General features: G+C 37.5%; 2 protein-coding genes across 4 annotated transcripts in view; both read left to right on the top strand.

The window, feature by feature from the left end:
- Positions 1-14,209, top strand: part of ptpn3 (protein tyrosine phosphatase non-receptor type 3) — a 30,357-nt gene extending 16,148 nt beyond the window's left edge. For both annotated transcript variants that reach the window (XM_051130967.1, XM_051130968.1), the window contains exons 16-26: positions 1,441-1,518; positions 1,629-1,685; positions 1,754-1,910; positions 2,036-2,199; positions 2,293-2,383; positions 5,429-5,493; positions 5,614-5,754; positions 6,149-6,277; positions 9,860-10,005; positions 10,081-10,216; positions 12,628-14,209. In XM_051130967.1, coding sequence (XP_050986924.1) covers positions 1,441-1,518; positions 1,629-1,685; positions 1,754-1,910; positions 2,036-2,199; positions 2,293-2,383; positions 5,429-5,493; positions 5,614-5,754; positions 6,149-6,277; positions 9,860-10,005; positions 10,081-10,216; positions 12,628-12,708 — 1,245 coding nt within the window. In that variant the 3' untranslated portion in view covers positions 12,709-14,209. The remainder of the gene's footprint in view (positions 1-1,440; positions 1,519-1,628; positions 1,686-1,753; positions 1,911-2,035; positions 2,200-2,292; positions 2,384-5,428; positions 5,494-5,613; positions 5,755-6,148; positions 6,278-9,859; positions 10,006-10,080; positions 10,217-12,627) is intronic.
- Positions 14,210-14,299: 90 nt separating this feature from the next.
- The window catches only part of epb41l4b (erythrocyte membrane protein band 4.1 like 4B), a 32,231-nt gene continuing 27,075 nt past the window's right edge, over positions 14,300-19,455 (top strand). For both annotated transcript variants that reach the window (XM_051130971.1, XM_051130970.1), the window contains exon 1: positions 14,300-15,184. In XM_051130971.1, the coding sequence (XP_050986928.1) occupies positions 14,936-15,184 (249 nt within the window). In that variant the 5' untranslated portion in view covers positions 14,300-14,935. The remainder of the gene's footprint in view (positions 15,185-19,455) is intronic.

The following is a 19,455-nucleotide window of genomic DNA, read 5'->3' as shown; positions in this document are numbered from 1 at the left end:
ACATCATTTTTGGTGCTAAATGGGCTTTTTGTTTGCAAACTAATATCCCGGACATATTCTTGACAGCTTGTCATGAGATTGGAACAGATTTACATCTATAATAATTTGTGATGTGGTCAAACTGCTTGATTTATTTTCAGACAAGCAATAAAAACATTGCTAACCAGTGAACGCTGTATGCAACAAAAGGCACAAGGCCATAACTGGTCCAAGTTCAGCATCAGGGCAGTCAGCTGTCAGAAATAATATCCAGTGTTTGCCATTTTGACAAATGCAAGCAGTACACTGATACTACAGTAATGCTGATGAGTCATTGAAAATCGATCTCCCAAATCACGAAACTAGGACATGAAATTACTTTATAGCTATAGTGGGGTCCAAAGGTCTGAGACTACAAATGTTTGGGATTTTGATAACTCTAGGTCACATTTTCACCATTGAAGCACAAGGTGCTCTTTGGATCTTTCTCAAATCATGCTGGAGAACACAAACGTGAGGAGTTCATACAACTCTACTGCTTTCATTTTAAAAAAAGGACATTAATTGTTCTTTTTACTCAAAATGTTGTGCCAAAAATATTATTTTATAGTAAATAAAAGCATTTTCATTAGTGCTATCAGTGTACAAAACATCTGAGAATGAACAATATTTTAAGGTCACATTTAAAGAAGTCCACTTCCAGAACAACAATTTAAAAACAATTTACCCCTTGTCACCTTGTTCATGTCTTTCTGTCTTCAGTCGTAAAGAAATTATGGATTTCAGGATTTTTCATTGGTGCCCCAAATTTTGAACTTCCAAAATGCAGTTTAAATGCAGCTTCAAAAAGCTCTAAATGATCCCAGCAGAGGAAGACGGGTCTTATATAGCGATTTTTTTTTTTTTTTTTTTTTTTTTTTTTTTGGAAAAAAAATTGGTATACTTTTTAAGCACAAAATTTTATGTAGCACTAGCGTCCACAAGACTACGAATCACATCTAAGTTCATCGTCTGTGTTCTCCGGCTCAGAAAGGTAGAGTATGGCGAAAACTACCACTTCAGAATTGTCCGACAGCATTGTACCTTTTTGTTTGTAAACAGCGTTTGACTTACTTGCACTTCCTTAGTCTTTGTGCACTCACTTTGTAAACACTGGGTCTGTGGTTCTGCCTACGTTCCGCGTGACCTTTTTGATTCAATAGTACGTAGCGTTGTGGACACGCATGCCAGAGCCTGTGTTACACCAGCTTTTGTGCTTAAAAAGTATACAAATTTTTATTTTCCGGAAAAAACAAAACAAAAAAAAAGACAGATCGTTTCGCTAGATAAGACCCTTTTTCCTTGGCTGGGATCATTTAGAGCCCAATGAAGCTGCATTTAAACTACATTTTGGAAGAATCCTCCATTTTCTGAACCTCTTCCTATCTCAAAAGGTCTATTTTTGTGGTTATTTGTCTGCAGAATGTGACAGCTGATGGAGATCTGCTGCTTGTGAGGATCAGCCCAGACCAAGATGGGAAGTTTGGCTTCAACGTTAAAGTGAGTTGGTCCATGATATAGTTTGCACATTCATCATCATTGTTTAAATTGCATTCAGATGAGTTTTGTGTGGGAGACCATGCATCAGAATATTGTTGGATAATTTTTAGGGAGGCGTGGATCAGAAGATGCCCCTGGCCATCTCTCATGTTAACCCGGCATCTCCGGTAAGCTGCTTTTGAATATGAATAGGTTCTTGTTTTTTGTATTTGTACAAACATTGACTGTGTTGCAGGCCGGTCGCTGTGTGCCACCATTGATGGAAGGTGATCAGGTGCTGTTGATAAACGGACGGGACATTTCAGAACACACACATCAGCAGGTGGTCATGTTTATCAAAGCAAGCAGAGAGTCACACAGCAAGGAACTTGCATTGCTTGTGCGCCGCAAAGGTACGACATTTGTTGATGTGCATGTGTACAAATGTGATTTGAGGGGAATTCATTGGTTTAGTTTGAGCATTGATGCATTTAGTTGGTACATCCGATCAGAAAACGCAAGCAACGTTTATTTACAGGTGTCTCTTTGCGAGCTGAACCCACGCTACAATTAGGTGAGGGTCTCACCCTTCCGGGTGAAATATCCTCACTGTCCATTCAGCCCTCTGGAGAAACACTAGACGAGTCCATGACCCGCCTAGAGAGGGGGTTGGTCACAGGCACATTGCTTCTGCACTTTGAGGTTTGGGCATGTGAGCATTTTACAGCATGTCTCAGTTGGCATGTGTGTGCATTGCTGATTATTGCATGTGTATGTGTGTTTTGCTACTCACAGAAGTTGTACAGGAAGAAAGAAGGCATGGCAATGTCTTGCGCAAAACAGTCCGACAATATGGACAAGAATCGGTACAAAGATGTATTACCATGTAAGTTATATTGCTTTTCCTGAAACATTTTCACATGCTAAATGTGGCCTGTAATGCCTACATTCATAATATATCACACTTATGGGCTGTTTACACAAAACATGTCTTTGCATCTAAAAGCTCAAGACACAGCACTCAGGAATGGTTTAAAAAAAAAAGCACATTGCAGAACAAGGGGGTTTTCCCGAGACTCGTTTTTGAGCCGTGATGCAATAACAGAAATATTTTTCTCCAGGCTCCTTTTTTTGTGATAATCGCTTGATGAAATGTTATATAATTCAGGGTATCTGGCCATTATGACTGCCTCCTCCTCCTTGGCTGTCCACACCAGACACGACACGACAGAATCAATCAAATATCACAGCCATTCAGAAGCGAGAACCGCACTGCACTCCTAATGAAATGGACAAGTTTATAATCTAATTCATAAATATTAAACCACCTTTTTAACATTAGTAAAAGTAAATACTGAGTAACTAATACTATCTTTGTTATGGACAGTGTTGCCAAGTCTGCGCTTTTCCTGTGGAATTGGGCTAACGTCATATTTAGCCCCTTGAAATGCGAATTTACCAAGGGAGTCTTGACAAAAAAAAAAAAAAAGTGTATTTTGTCCCCCTGAACGCAATTTTAATGGGGGACCCCCCCTCGAAACACAGTCGGGCTAGTTTTGAGTAGCAATTGGGAAAGTTTTGTTGTAAAAACCTGGCAACCCTAGTTATTGAATACGGTTGTTGGTTCGCATTGAGTTCACAGTTTTAACGTACATGTTTGCTTTAGTTTATTTTCAAGATCTGAGGTAAACTGTCTATTGTTGTTTTCAACATGTCTATAAAGGTCATGCAAAATGATATTCAAACACATTAGACACTTTTAACGCTAAATAAAGCACATAAGCAGTAACTGAGACGATTATTGTCATAGTTTCTATGTTGTTTCAGCCACAACGTCGCAGAAATTTCAACCGTTTAAAAAAAATAAATATTTTGCGTGTTGCTGCAGTGGCTACTTAGGACAAAAAACACAGAATAACATGGAAAAGATATCTTTTATCTCTTTGCGGCGTCATGATGGGTGTAGTTAGAAAATCGAAAATCTTTTAACTCGAGACAGTGTTATGCCGTACATGCCCACCCCTAGTATATAACTGAAAAGTTGATATATAAACTGCCTAATATGCAGTTTAAACGATTGTATACAACAATTATTATTTGAGTGTTGATTGTTTTGTCTAAAAATAAAAAGCAATTGAATGTAATAGTTTACGGTATCAGTTTTTCCTTAAGGAAAATTATATAGACTGTACCGGATACAGTTGAGGTCAAAAGTTTATGCACACCTTGCAGAATCTGCAAAATGTTAATTATTTTACCAAAATAAGAGGGATCATACTCAATGCATGTTATTTTTTATTTAAAGAAAATAATAGATGTTTTTCTAAAAATGACCCTGCTCAAAAGTTAACATACACTTGATTCTTAATACTGTGTTTTTACCTGAATGATCCATGAATGATCTTGTTTGTCCTGAACAGTTAAACTGCCCGCTGTTCTTCAGAGCAAACTCTTCAGGTCTCATAAATGCTTTGTTGTTTTAGCATTTTTGTGTATTTGAACAGCTGAGGGACTCGTATGCAACTATTACAGAAGGTTTAAATGCTCACTGATGCTCTAGAAGGAAACAAAATGCATTAAGAACTGGGGGGTGAAAACTTTTGAACAAAATGAAGATGTGTATATTTCTCTTATGTTGCCTAAATATATTTTTTTTTTTTTTTTTTTTTTACAGCCCTTTAGAAGCTGTAGAAGATACTTGTTTCCCAGAAGACATAAAAAGTTAAATTTACCCTGATCTTTAAATTCAAAAAGTTTTCACCCCCCGGCTCCTAATGCATCAGTGAGCGTTTGAACCTTCTGTAATAGTTGCATATAAGTCCCTCAGTTGTCCTCAGTGTGAAAAGGTAGATCTCAAAATCATACAGTCATTGGTGGAAAAATGCTGATTTGTGGTAGCTAAAGGATTTTTCTGAAGAACAGCAGGCAGTTTAACTGTTCAAGACAAACAAGGGACTCATGAACAACAATCACTAAACACAAAAAACAGCTGTGGATGATTCAGGTAACAACATAGTATTAAGAATCAAGCGTATGTAAACTTTGGAGCAGGGTCATTTTTATAAATTCAACAATCATTTTCTCATGTGGACTATATGTAAACATCTTTTATGTGAAATGTTTTATTCAGGTCAGTACTAAATAAAAAATAACAAGCGTTTTGTATGATCCCTCTTATTTTGGTAAAATAATTAACATTTTGCAGATTCTGCAAGGTGTATGTAAACTTTTGACCTCAACTGTGTGTCCAAATGTATCTACATCAATAACTGAAATATGTCAACACCCATTCCTAGTTATATTAAAGACATACATTCAGCAAACTTCACACTCCTTCATTAAGTGACATCCTTTTGCTAGAAAATACAGTACTTGACCTAATTGCGGCACTAGCAATGGCAGAGTCATGGGTTCAAATTCCAGGGAATTCATGATCTGATAAGTGTAAATGTAATGTTAGTCACTTTAGATGATGCATAAATGTAAGCTAGGTGAATGTATCCTTTGCATCGTTGCTGTTACACTACGGTGTGTTTTAGCATGGCTGCAACACTGTACTGATCAATCAGGTCATCCAGGACCGTAATATTTCACTTATACTTAAACAACATTAGATGTTTTGTTAGGTTGAAAATTCAAAAGAACATTTAAATGTTCAACAGAACATTTGAAAATTCTAAAAGAATTTTCAGAAGGGTTGTATTTTACAACAAAAGAGTGGTTGCTGGATGACCATGATGAGATTGAACTAAGCTACCACACTGGAGTAGATTATGGGGTAAGGTCGAAAGTATAATTTTATTCATTTGTGTATAAGCTTTCGATTGGGGAATGAGGCGTAATACTCTTTAAAACTAGTCGGAGGAGGTGTTTTAACATAATCCTCAAATCCCTCTTCCTCATTCTCTGCTCGCTCATACTTTTCTTTCAGATGACATCACCAGAGTGGTGCTGCAGGAAGAAGGGGATGATTACATCAATGCAAGTCATGTGAAGGTATGGATCACTATCTGTCTGCCTCGTTCCTATTCAGTATTTCATTCTAGTTGTGAATGGTTTTAATTTATGGCTGGAGGTGACATATTAATGACTCAGCAATGTGTATGTGTGTGTCAGACTGAGCCAGCAGGTTGTGTTTTGCGGTACATAGCAGCTCAGGGTCCACTGCCGCACACCTGTACGCACTTCTGGAGGAGCGTGTGGGAGCAGAATGTCAGTGTCATCGTCATGCTCACCACACTGACCGAGAGAGGACGGGTACATCAACACATATGCAAATTAAATGAAAACAGCTACAGAGTTACACAATGTGCAGCAACATTAATAAACACGAACACTACACACACACATACTCAAGACAGGAACTTACTTTTACACCAGAGAAACTCTTAAAAACAAGCACACACAACACCTAATCAGACGATACCCATCAAACACCCATCACACACCTCCAGTCCCCCAAGGACAGCTTATTGTGAGTACCGTATTCTTCGGCTCGGCTTGACTGTTGCTTGGTAACCAAGCGCTCTGCATTCTTTTCCAAAGGGATGATTTAATAAACTCTGTGTGTGAGGGAGGGAGAGAGGGAGCACAATTGTGTGTATTTTTTTTTTTTTTTCTGTGCTCAGTAATCTCTTTTCCATTTCCACAGCCCAAGTGCCACCAATACTGGCCTCATCCCCCTGAAGTGAGGGATTATGGGTGTCTTCAGGTGTGCTGTCACTCAGAGGAGTGTAACCTGGCATACGTTACTCGAGAACTAACACTCACAAATACTCAGGTAACAGCGATTATACTTTTAAACAGTACAAACAAACAAGAGCTTGTGCAGTCACTCAGATCAAGTAGCATTTAACACTCAATGGATATATATAGTTGAAGACCACTAACAGTCAAAATGTGAGTTGTGACTTATTTTAGGTCATATATAAATATAGTAATATAGTAAAAACATTGATAACTCAACATACACTAGACAGATTTTTGTCCAAACTTAATCTCTATAGAATAGGAGGAGGAACTTTTTCATTATCACCTAATATCAATAGACTAAATTCGGCTCAACAACTACTATTGCTGTGACCATAAGTATATTTTACTATTCTTATACTATTGCCCAATTTAGAAACGTGTACTACTCTTACTATTCCTTTATATAGCAGTCTTATTTCTGCTATATAACAATTTGGTAAAAGTAGTATTATTAATGTAGTAATTCCTGTCCCAGTCACATTTTCTTGGTTAAATAAACATTACTTACACTATCAGAAAAAGAAAAAAAATTCTATTTTATATTTTTACATTAACAATGTAATCAGTATACTGTTTATTAAAGCCAAGTTTGAATTTCATCAAGTTAGTGTTTTTACGCATTTTACATTTATTCCAAAATAATAACTCAAGGCAGTAACAACTTAAACAATATATTTTATTTGTGAATTTATGTTCAGCTATTTTTTTTAGTTAACTTTTAACTATTCAAAATTGTTTGGATCATCATTCATGAAAGCTTGGTAAATATTGGTCAAAGACATGGAGATTTACTTTAAATTTCACCAAGTTGATTACTAGGGCTGCCCTCGACTATTTTTCTTGTCGACTAGTTGACATGTATATATTGCCATTTATTATGTGATCAAAATGAAAATTAGTATTGCTGGTCTTCAATGATAATGTCAAGTTACTTTAATGTATTTGCACCAAAAAATAAGGATTTATGCTGTTATCATCCAAAACCACACTTTGCCAGGGGTGTTTCCAAACTTTTGGAGGGCAGTGTATGTAAGGCAAGTATACACGGAGTTTCAAAGTTCACAGAGACAAAGAAGGCAGAAAGTGCATCCTGTTTGCTTTAATTATTTTACAAAAGCTCAACGATTCATTGTTATTGTGAGTGCACACAAATAAACATAGAGTCTTTAGAGATTTAAAATATGTATTACTTTTATCTATATGACCAAAAACGAGTATTTTAAGAGTAAGTGACCGCACCGGCGCCTCAATCTATCATGCAGAGAGCGTGCTACTATTCAGCTTCCACACTCTACACAGACACTTGAATAGCGCACATTTTTCTAGGTTAACTTTAGATTGAGCAGTCATGTAAAGTTGCTACTACTTACATATTTCAGATGAAAAGCTATATTTGAGGTTGATGAACGTTAGGTGAGTGTTTGGATGTCCTGTCTGATGTACTATATTACCACACAGACCAATCATTAACGATCTGTCCGTTACGGACTGTGTGACTTCGCCACTTCGTGTGGAATTTTTTTTCTGTGACTAAGCAACTAATAAAATTTTGGTCGACCAAGCCTGTAGGGCTACTGATTACTCACTAAAAGCTTCCTCAGATCACGTTTTCATGTCATTTTATGTCTTATTTTAACATAAAGTGGTTATATCTAAATGTGTGAGTTGTTTACAAATTTTTTTAAATTAGGCTTCCCATTAACACCATTATATTGTTCACTCAGACTGATTCGTGAGTGCGGAACACGCATGAACACAAGAGGTGGGGTTTATCACATGAACCAATCACAGCCAAACATAACCAGTCATATCTAGTCATATCGCGATGGAGGCATTACCCCCCACCAAATTCACCACACGCTTTGGGGGTCTGTTAAAACTCAATGGGCTAAGGAGAGACAAGAAAGACACAGACCCACGCTGTAACTTCCTCTGCTGGTGTCGCTGTTGGACAGTGGTTCTTTTAGAAAAGCCAGTTATTTATACACTCTTTAATGTTATATTTTGTAATATTTGCATTGATTTATTTTTGTTCTATGATTTTTTTTCCTCATCCTATCCACCTTTTTCTGAATGTGGAAGTCTCGCCTGACTGGTCCGGTGTTTTACATTTCTGGTCTTTGATGTTTCTAGTAAAATTAACATATTTTCCAAGCCAATAATATAACGTTAAACCTGCGCACATTTTTATATTTAGTTATATTGAAAGTTTAAGTTCAGATTTTTTTTTTGTTTGTTTGTTTTAACATGGATTCCTATGGGGGCTGGAACACGAAAGCACCCAAACTTAAAGATATTTTGAGAATAGTAAGAACATTTGATTTATAGAACATTACAACAGCATACTATTCTTAGTATTTCTGCTTTTTCATTATCTTTATAGAATGAAATAGTAGTATGATATTCCAAATTGAGCCAAAGTGGTGATAAGCCCTTCTGAAACGTCTTGTTTTAACAGAAAGTACATAAGAGAGAAAACCGTGTTTGTCTAGTTATTTCATTGGGGCTTTTAAATCTCAAAAAGGTTTTATGAAATTATGCACAGCTGTATGCGTGGTCAGGATTTCGGTTCCTCTGTTTATAATTCTAGTCTTATTTTTGGCAAAATTCTGTGTTTCTTATGTAAATGTTTGTAATTACTCATGCTCTGTCAGTCCCATCATGCTGGAGTTTAATGTTTCATTTAAAACCGAATTTTGGCTTTAGGCATATTAATGTGAAAGCTTGTTGTGTGTGAGAGAACATCAACGTGTGGGAGCATTTGTGCGGCATGGTAAACATGGCAAACGGGTCACGTACCGCTGTGGTCGAGAGCACGCGACCGTGCGCATACATGTACATGCACATACAGTACATGCTCACACACTCACAAACAATCTATCATTGCTGGAGAAAGGAGACCCATCTGTTGTCTCTGTTGGTGGGAGTTAATCTCAGCACGGACAGCAGACGGAGGTTACATCACACGTTCGTCGTCCATATAGGGTGTGTGTGTGTGTCTCAGATGAGAAAAAAATAAAGAAAAGGAGAGAGGAAAGGAATGATTGGGGGGTACAGGAAAAATGCCAGTGTGTGAGTGTTCATATGACACAGCTTGCGAACCAATTATTCCTTTCTGCCCGATTTGTCACAATAAATGAATTATTTTTTCCACTTTGGCCTTCAGACTGACTCACCTAAAAATCACTACTACTTCTTGCACCCACTTATAAGATCATGATAGAACTGAGAGGGAATTTAAATGTCATTGTATTTAGATAATACAGACTTAAAACTCTTGACAGGAACCTGGGACCTCATTTATAAAGCTTGTGCACCATCTGACTTGATCATGTATCGTCAAAAGCGAGGAACAGTTTGGGATTTATAAGCATAAACTGATGTGAAAATGTTCTTATGTGTATTCCAACTTTTTGTGCTCATATGCCAGTTATTGAAGTAACAGGCAATATAAAAAATGTAGTGTTTTCATTCTACAAATATTTCAGATAAATATCCTTTTGCATACGGCAAAACACAGGCATGTTTAGACTTGTCTGTTTTTATACGTACTCGTTCAAGCATTCTCTCGCACTCAGCCTCACCCTCCTTCTTTTTATTTTTTAAACAGTCAGGACAGCAGCGCTCGATCACTCATTTGCAGTATGTTGCCTGGCCAGATCATGGGGTACCAGAAGATTCCTCAGACTTCCTGGATTTTGTCCAGTCAATGAGAAGTATGAGAGAGGAGTCAGTGCCTCTTATGGTTCACTGCAGGTGAGGGGGACTCCAGCACATAGACTCATAGATGTTATCAGGTGCTCATTTTACCAAGAGAATGTTTTTCTGCAGTGCTGGGATCGGGCGGACGGGTGTGTTGATCACCATGGAGACGGCCATGACACTGATGGAGAAGGAAAAGCCAGTGTATCCCCTAGAGATCATTACCTTGATGAGAGAACAGAGGGCCATGCTGGTTCAGACATCGGTACAAACACACACATATACGTACAAGTTAAAGGGGCAGTACACCCAAAAATGAAAATTACCCAATGATTCACTCCCCCTCAAGCCATCCTAGGTGTTTATGACTTTGTTCTTTCAGACGAATGCAGTCAGAGTTATATTAAAACATGTCCTGGCTCTTCCGAGCTCTTTATAATGACAGTGAATGGGTGCTGAGATTTTGAAGTCCAATGAAGTGCATCCATCCATCATAAAAAGTACTCCAAACGGCTCCAGGGGCTTAATAAAGGCTTCTGAAGTGAATCGATGCGTTTAGGAAAAATATCCATATTTAAAACTAAAACGTTAGTGGAAGTTTGAGATTAGTTTATAAAGTTTTAAATATGGATATTTTTCTTACACAAACACATCGATTCGCTTCAAAAGGCCTTTATTAACCGCCCGGAGCCACGCAGAGCACTTTTCATGATGGATGGATGCACTTTATTGGACTTTAAAATCTTAACAGCCATTCACCGCCATTATAAAGCTTGGAAGTAGTGTTATTTTCATTAACGAAAACTGATGAAAAATGTTTGTTGACTAGCTTTTTTCCCATGACTAAGTCAAGATGACAATAAGGTCAATAGGGCAATAAGGCTTTCACATGTGCGGTTGCCAGATATCAAGAGTTCAAAGGACAATGTACAAGGATACATTTCCTGCCTCGTACTTTGCTTATTTTAAGCAACCATACATACGCAGTCGCTCCTCATTGCACAAGCTCCGCCAACAATGATCTGAAAGCTCCGACAAACAACCTGGAGTTTAGCAATCTAAATGAAAGCGTCACTCAGCCGGTCTGTGTTCTGTCATGAGGTCTCGACTATTTTGTTTGCGATTGTGGTTGCTGAAGAAATGCACTTACTCAACCTCTTTTTTAAAATAGAAAAATAGGCTATTGCAATTTGAAATGAGTGGAATTGCTATTAGGAATTTTACTGTTATAATATTTTTCATTTGTTTTATGAGTTTTCATAATGTAGACTGTGAGAGTGCACAAGTCTTTGGTATTATTTCATATAGTAAAAAGCCTATAATAAATCAGTACACTAGATGAGGTAAAATAAGCCATGTGTAAGAGTCCATATTCTATTGCTTCGTGCTTATTGGTGAAAGTGCAGTACCTGAAATGCAAAAGCAAATTTCTAAAATTCATTACGATTATAACTTTGAGCAAAAATAATTTTATATCAGTTTAACCATCATACAGCATGGCGAAAATGTGACTAAGATTTCATTTACTACAACCTGACTAAAATGCTCAAACATTTTGTTGACTTTTAAACTTGACTAAGCAAAAACAGAACAAGGTTGACTAAATATGATAACTAAAATGTACATTTAGTAAGACTATGGCTGCTACAATGAATACTGCTGTACGGTTAATTAATAATAATCTTATTGCTAAAATGTCAAGTTTTCATTAACTAAAACTAGACTAAAATACTTTAGATTTTCTTTGACTAAAACTAAAATGAGACTCTTAGTCAACTAAAACTTGACTAAAACTAAACAGGGATAAGGTTGACTAAATATGATAGAAAATAACAAGGACATTTAACATGGGACTAAGACTAAAATTTAAAATACCTGATGAAATTTACACTACTTGGAAGAGCTAGGATCGTCTTTAATATAACTCCAATTATATCTGTCAGAATTATATAGTCATAGAATAAAGTCATATACACTTAGGATGCCTTGAGGGTGAGTAAATCATGGGGTAATTTTCATTTTTTGGCTGAACTATCTCTTTAAATGTGACCTCATATCCCACTACCAAATTCTCTCTATCCAAATTTAAATTTCAAAAAATTGACCCTTTTGTGGTCCAGGGTCACATATACTACAGACATTACAGCAATACCAAACTGATTGAAAATCTTTGTGAACTTAAATAATAAATGCTGTGGCAGCATCCAAATATGCATACGCCCTTACTATATAGTATGCAAAAACAATATGTGGAAATAAAACAGCAGGCAAAAAGTACCTGGATGACCTACTAATACTATATAGAGCAAAGGTAACCGAAAGGTTGTAGGTTCGAGTACCACGACTGAGGTGAGTCCCTTGAGCAAGGCACCGAACACCCAACTGCTCCACGGGCGCCGCAGCGATAGGCTGCGAATATGGCTGCCCACTACTCCGGTGTGTGTGCACTGCTGTGTGTGTGCACTTGGATGGGTTAAATGCAGAGCACAAATTCCAAGTATGGGTCACCATACTTGAGACATGAAGTACTTGTGTACTTACCCCTGTATGTGACATCACACCATGAATGGCGAAAATGGCTTTTAAAGATTTGTCCACTGGATCAAAAGGTTGAATATTTATGATTTTATTGGATGTGCCTTCATTACTTACACTCTGTGCCTGGTTGTTTTTCAGTGCCAGTTTACCTTTGTGTGTGAGGCCATTCTGAGGGTGTACAGAGAGAGAATGAAAAAGAGCTCAACACCTAACAGTTGATAAGAAGAGGGGCACAAGAGGGAGTGTTTGAAAACACACAAGTGAATGAAGAAGCTCCGCTGCTGTAATCCCACTGTCAATAAAGACGGATGAAAAAGGGGCAGGGAGTAGAGGGTGTGTCTGGATAAAGATGGATAGACAATCTCTTCTCTTGCAGTGGCTCTCTGACAGCTGTGCGGATCAAGGAAGAACATAAAGCACTTTGACATGTATACGCTTATAGGGCCCTACAGCACACATACTCTCTGTTTCTCTTTCCCACACACCTCAAGTGCTATATTCAGGTGAATCTCACAAATTGTGTCAAGAAATGTTCAAGTCACATTTCACCCTAAAATTAAGAGGAAAATGTAACTCATACTCTGCATAAAATATTAGTAAAATCTACTTTTACAAAGAGATAATTCACCCAAAAATGAAAACTCTGTCATTGATTATTTACCCTTATGTCGTTCCAAACCTGTAAGATCTTTGGAACGCAAATTAAGATATTTTTGATGAAATCCAAGAGCTTTCTGACCCTGCATAAACAACAACGCAACACCCAGAACGGTAGTAAGGACATTGTTAAAATAGTCCACGTGACATCAGTGGTTCAACCGTAGTTTTATGAAGCTATGAGAATACTTTTTGTGTGCAAAGAAAACAAAAACATCGACTTGATTCAATGATTCTTCTTTCCCAGCACAGTCCGCCACCATGTACAATAATACATCCGCTGCACCGTTTACAAACAGAGGAAAGTATGCACATCCGTTCTGGTACTCTCGATAGTGGCGGAAGAAATAAAGTTGTTATTTTTGGGATTTTTTTGTGCACAGAAAGTGTTTCATAAATTTACCTTTGAACCACTGATGTCATATGGACAATTTTAACAATGTCCTTACTACCTTTCAGATTTAATCAAAAATATCTTAATTTGTGTTCTGAAAAAGAACTAAAGTCTTACCAGTTTGGAACGACATGAGGGTGAGAAATTAATGATAGGTTTTTCATTTTTGGGTGAACTATCCCTTTAAAACTTTCTCTCCTTTTTTGGAATTGATACATTGTTTTCAGAACAATTAAGCACATTTTACTCCCCAATTCTCATTACATTAATCCATATAATATTGTCTTTTTATGGTATAAGAGTAATGTGTTTTGCCGTTATTTACTTAAAACTGATTTAAAAGCTGTACGACAAATGTTACCATGATGAATAAATACTTTAAACATGTATATATATTGTTTTTCTTGTTACAGTAATGAAAACTGTCTTTGTAGTTTGTAATTGGAAATGGGGGGATAAAATGAGCTTGAAATGTCCTACGAAATACGAAAAAATCATATTTGTGAACTAATTTTAAAAAATCTATAAAAACATGGAGTTTTTTTCCCTTTTTGATTTTAATGTTGAAGTGTGACCTGTACGCTTCTTTGTGAGATTGACCAACCAAACCACTACTAGAATAATGAAATTCACTTCTGTTAATAACAAATAAAAAATGTGTAATTCTTATCACGACGTGCCTCTTTTCTTTATTCATAATGATGATGGCTTGGGGGAGAGCTCGAATGAGCGTGCGTGAAATGCTGACGACTGGGCTCGTATTGTTTCCTGATCGCACACTTGACGCAATTGCACCGCACAGTATATGAAGGCTGATGATTTGCAGTCGTTGCTGGGGAATTCAGCGATGGTGGACTGCGTGAAGGTAACCTCGCATTGATCACTGTTTGACTTACCAGCAGGTAGCGCTGCCTCTCGCACACTGACCCGAGGAGGGGAAAAAAAGTTTGAGTGTTGCTCTGAGATTTAACGCTTGCGCAGAACAGGTTGCCTGGCCAGTTCCTCTGGTTGACTTACCTGAGAGGTACATCAGTTTCGGTCAATAACAGAAAGGAACTATTGCGCCGAACCTGGACTCTGGCAAACGCGAGGAGAAGTTCAATTAAACCGCGGTTACTTTTTATTGAACCGAGTGAAAGGACCGGAGTATCTTCTCGTGGCTTTTGGCAGGTGCGCTCGTGTTTTCCAGCCCGTACGCCACGAGGAAACGGAGCTCGTGACAGGTCGCCGTATCCCGACTTGTCCCCCCGCTGCATTGAACGGCTCAGTCCGGTAGACGCCGCCTTTCTTCGTCGCGGAAAAGCCTGAGAAACAGCTGGATGCCTTCCTCTTGAGCAGTCCGGAATCGGTGCCGTTTTCCCTGGTTGATTCAAGCGCTGTCTCGCGGGGAAAAAGATGATGGGCTTTCTGCGCAGGACGTTTAGCCGTCGGTCAAAACGACGCTTTCGGACGTCAGACGAGCTGGACGGGACCGGCAGAGGCGGAAACGCAGTGCTTCAGGCGCACCAGCAGCAGGTGATTCACGCTCCGATCGTAGTGACCGGGGGAGCCGTGGTCCACATCCCCGCTGCGGGCAACAGCAAAGACGCCATCACATGCAGAGTCCTGTTGCTGGACGGATCGGATGTCAGTGTGGAGTTACCGGTGAGTGGAGGACTTCGTTAGCTTCTCGTCAGAGAAAAGTCACCTTGACTGTTTTGAAATATAGTGCTTAAGCGGCAAAGTTGGGTTTTGACAGCCTGTCACTGTGTGGCCGGCCGGATTTCCCCGGTGTTGGGTCCTGTCCCGGTAGTTGAGAGGCAAACAGATGGTGCTAGTGCTCCCGTCCTCATGTTTACTTCCCACCTATAGCGACCGCTCAACCTGTCACACACAAACCTGCAGATTCCCCGGGAGCTTTCACTGAAAATGAAACAAAGCACTTGAGGAGTTCCCCAGCTGATTTTCTTCCTCTCCTGCTCTCTGTCAAAGTGTTTTCCAGAAATTATTCCCCATTTGTTCACTGCGGTCGACGAACTAGTTATGCGCTTAACCTTTGGCCTCTCTTTTGCAAGTCAAGCCGTGAAATGTCGAGCACTTTCTGACTGACACTTCGTCGGTTTGTAACTATGTTTCTTGCCGGTTTATTACTAAATGTCTCATTTTAACACTAAACCTACTACTTGGAGCATATATTTATGATTTTGAGTTATATCTAAGCAGTAGCTATAAATCAACCTACGGTATTGACAGAATTGACAGCTTGTATGTTTCTACTCGGCCGATGGAAACATTTGCAAAGAACCCAAAACATTAAGCTCTACCTGTCACCAAGCAACAGACAGAAAGCCTGTCTTGAGAATTCAGATCTTTCCTCGAATTTGTGTCTCCAAGTACAATAAAGCAAAATCAAAATATTTATATAATTGCTTATATAAATACAGGCCTATATAATAATTAATAAAATAAACTAATAATGTATAATATGTGTACATATATATATATATATATATATATATATATATATATATATATATATATACTAGGAGTAAAAAGATTTTTTTTTTTTTTTTTAAGAAGTCTCTTCTGCTCATTAAGCCTGCATTTATTTAGTCCGAAGTACAGCAAGAACAGTAAAAATTTGAAATATTTTTACTATTTAAAATAACTGCTTTCTAGTTGAATATATTTTAAAATCAAATTTATTTCTGTAATCTAAGCTAAACTTTTAGCATCATTCACTAGTCTTCAGTGTCACTAGATCCTTCAGAAGTCTGATTTGCTGTTCAAGAAACATTTTTTATCATTATCAATATTTAAAACAGTTGAGTACATTTTTTCCAGGATTCTTGGTGAATCGAAAAATCCAAAGATCTCCATTTATCTGAAATAAAAAGCTTTTGTAACACTATACCATTCAAAAGCTTATAATGGGAGAGTATTTGTGATACAAATTATGATGATAAAGACATTTATAATGTTACAAAAGATTTCAATTTCATGCTGTTCTTCTGAACTTTCTATTTAAAGAAACCTGAAAAAATTCTACTCTAAAATTCTAATTCTGATTCTGTTTTTGAGCAGCAAATCAGAATATTAGAATGATTTCTGAAGGATCATATGACTTGAGTAATGATGCTGAAAAATCAGCTTTGAAATCACAGGAATAAATTATTTGAAATATATTCAAAATGGAAAACAGTTATTTTGAATAGTAAAAATAATTAAAAATTTTACTGGTTCTGTACTTCGGATCAAATAAATGCAGGCTTTGTGAGCATAAAAGACTTCTTTAAAAAAACATTAAAAAACTTTTAACTGATAGTATACATATGCGCATTAATGTAAATACATGTAGAATAAGCACATGTGCAGTGTATAAGCTATCAGGTTACTTTGGTATCTGTATACTATGCTATTATGTTATCTAATTAAAACCAACATAAGTGCTCATCGTAATTGCAATCAAGTGCTAAAGAGACTATGCATCAAAAGTTCTTCAAACCAATGGGATTGGATGATGAACGGTGTATGCAGAGGAGATGACAGAGGTTTAGACTAAAAACACTGGTTGCGTGCTTCTCTTGAATTTGAGTATGTAGTACATTCTACATAGTATGAATGTAATCCAAACATTACCATCAGTCTAATGTAATGTATTTGGTTACTTACGCTAAGTACATTTGTGGCTTCACCGTCCCCATTCAAAGTGCTCTTAGTTCTAGCTCACTCCATGTGTTTTTTTATTTCCTTGCTGGTGAGAGAAACCCGCTTTGAGCGATCATGAAGCAAATAAAAACACAGGCGCTCCTACTGTCAAAAACCTGTTCTTCAGGCAAAATCTGCTTCCACAGCGCTCACATGCTCATCTACAACGCCTGTACGTAGACAAGCGAAAATGACACAAAAGTGTGTCAAAGAATATTAGCACTCTTGGAATGTTACCGAGCCTATTAAATTAGAGGACTATAATTATATTTAATGGTGAATATCGCCCTGTAAACGCCTGAAGCTTGTGACGCATGTCATGTTATTGTTTTATATTTCAAAGACAGTTTTGCTGATCGTTGCTTTATAAACATGGCTGTCATAGTCAGGCAACATTATGCCGCCATACGAGTCTGAACATGTCAGAGAATTTATGTGTCACGACATTAGTGTAACAAACAAATTATACATTTCTTTTTGATTTGATTTGACCACTATTAGCGTCATCTAGTTGATCAGTTCAGTTTTTTATTTTTCGATGCAGGACTGTTTGTATATATTGGCAAAGAACAGCTCTGAAATATATGTCGATTTATGTGTGTTAAGGGTTGTAGGTCAACCTGAACAGCAGCAAGTATCAAAGAGAATAATAGCCACCACCCCCCCTCAGGGTGTGTCCCAAATCCAGCCACTCTCCTCTGACACTTCAAGCTATTTTTGCTCCGGCCTTGGTTTGTGTGCAACTTATATACAGTATGAGTGTGTATTTTCAGCTGTGTTTTAGATGAAGTCTCTGTGCCTTGTGGTACTCCTAAATGTCAAGGTGTGGAGCCATTATCAAGACCAAATGTTAGCACAATAGACTAATACTTTCAGTTGAAGGACAATAAGTACATTGTCTATATATAAATCCTCCAGGTCATTGTGTTAGAGTATTCAGTATGTTCAGGTAAGGCAGCTGCACTTAGTTTTACAGCGGCTCAAATAAAGTATTTGAACACTTGTCACTACATTACACACCAAATATAGCCAAGTGGTATTTAAAAACACTTCTTTTGCAAAACATGTCACAAAAAGTTATTAAAGCTAATATAGGTTAAATGTCCACTACTGTTCAAAATATTTGAAGTCAGTAAGGTTTAATGTTTTTAAAAGAAGTCTCTTATGCTTACTAAGGCTGGCAAAAATACAGTAAAAACAGTAATATTGTGAAATATTAATGTGTCTATTAAACATTTAAATGTGTTTTAAAATGTTATTTACTCTTGTGATGGCGAAGCTGAATTTTCCTGTGCCATTACTCAAGTTTTTTTCTCACTCTTAAGCCATTCTCAGTGTATGTGACTTTCTTCTTTCCGACAATAACAATTGGAGTTATCTTAAAAAAAAAATCTCCTGCCTCTTCCAAGCTTTATAATGGCAGTGAATGGCTGAGATTCTTTTAAGTACAATAAAGTGCATCCAACCATCATAAAAAGTACTCCACACAGCTCCAGGGGGTTAATAAAGGCCTTCGGATGCAGGGTTGCCAGGTTTTCACAACAAAACCCGCCCAGTTGCTACTCAAAACTAGCCCAAGCGTTTTGAGAGGAGGTCCCCCATTAAAAATCGCTTTCTGGGGGATAAAATACACTTTTTTTTGTTGGGGTTCCTCTGGTAAATTTGCATTTCAGGGGCTAAATATAACGTTATTGAGGTCGATTCAACCAGTGGCAACAGTGTTAACGTAGCCCAATTCCGCGGGAAAACCACAGACTTGGCAACACACTTCAGAAGTGAATCAATGCGTTTGTAAATAATAATATTTAAAACTTTCTAAACTGTAATCTCTAGCTTCTGCTAACTGTCATACGTGTGTTCACGAGAGAGTGGCGTTCCAGCAGATGACGTAGGTGTAGCGTAAGCTCCGGTGAGAATATGCTAGTCTCGCAAGAACCAAGATTTGTTTACAGCAAAGGAAAACCAGTCTCCTTTTGGCTTATATCAAAATCCTCCAACATTTTTCTTTACAAATCGTTGTTTTGTATTTGAAGAGTTTGGTTCCAAAACACGATAAACGCCATTTAAAAAAAAAATTTGTTCCTGCCAAAATCAGTGTTGCATCTGGACAATATTTAAACATCTGGACGTTTTTAATTTTACGCAGAATGTGATATCCGCCATGTTATTCTATCATATCTTTTCCATATTTTGCTGAGAGGAGCTTTAAAGGTTTCTATGTGTTTTTG

This window comes from Labeo rohita, chromosome 16 (genome assembly GCF_022985175.1).
Source record: "Labeo rohita strain BAU-BD-2019 chromosome 16, IGBB_LRoh.1.0, whole genome shotgun sequence".
NCBI classification, from domain to species: Eukaryota; Metazoa; Chordata; class Actinopteri; order Cypriniformes; family Cyprinidae; genus Labeo; species Labeo rohita.
This window is presented reverse-complemented; position numbering and strand designations above follow the sequence as displayed.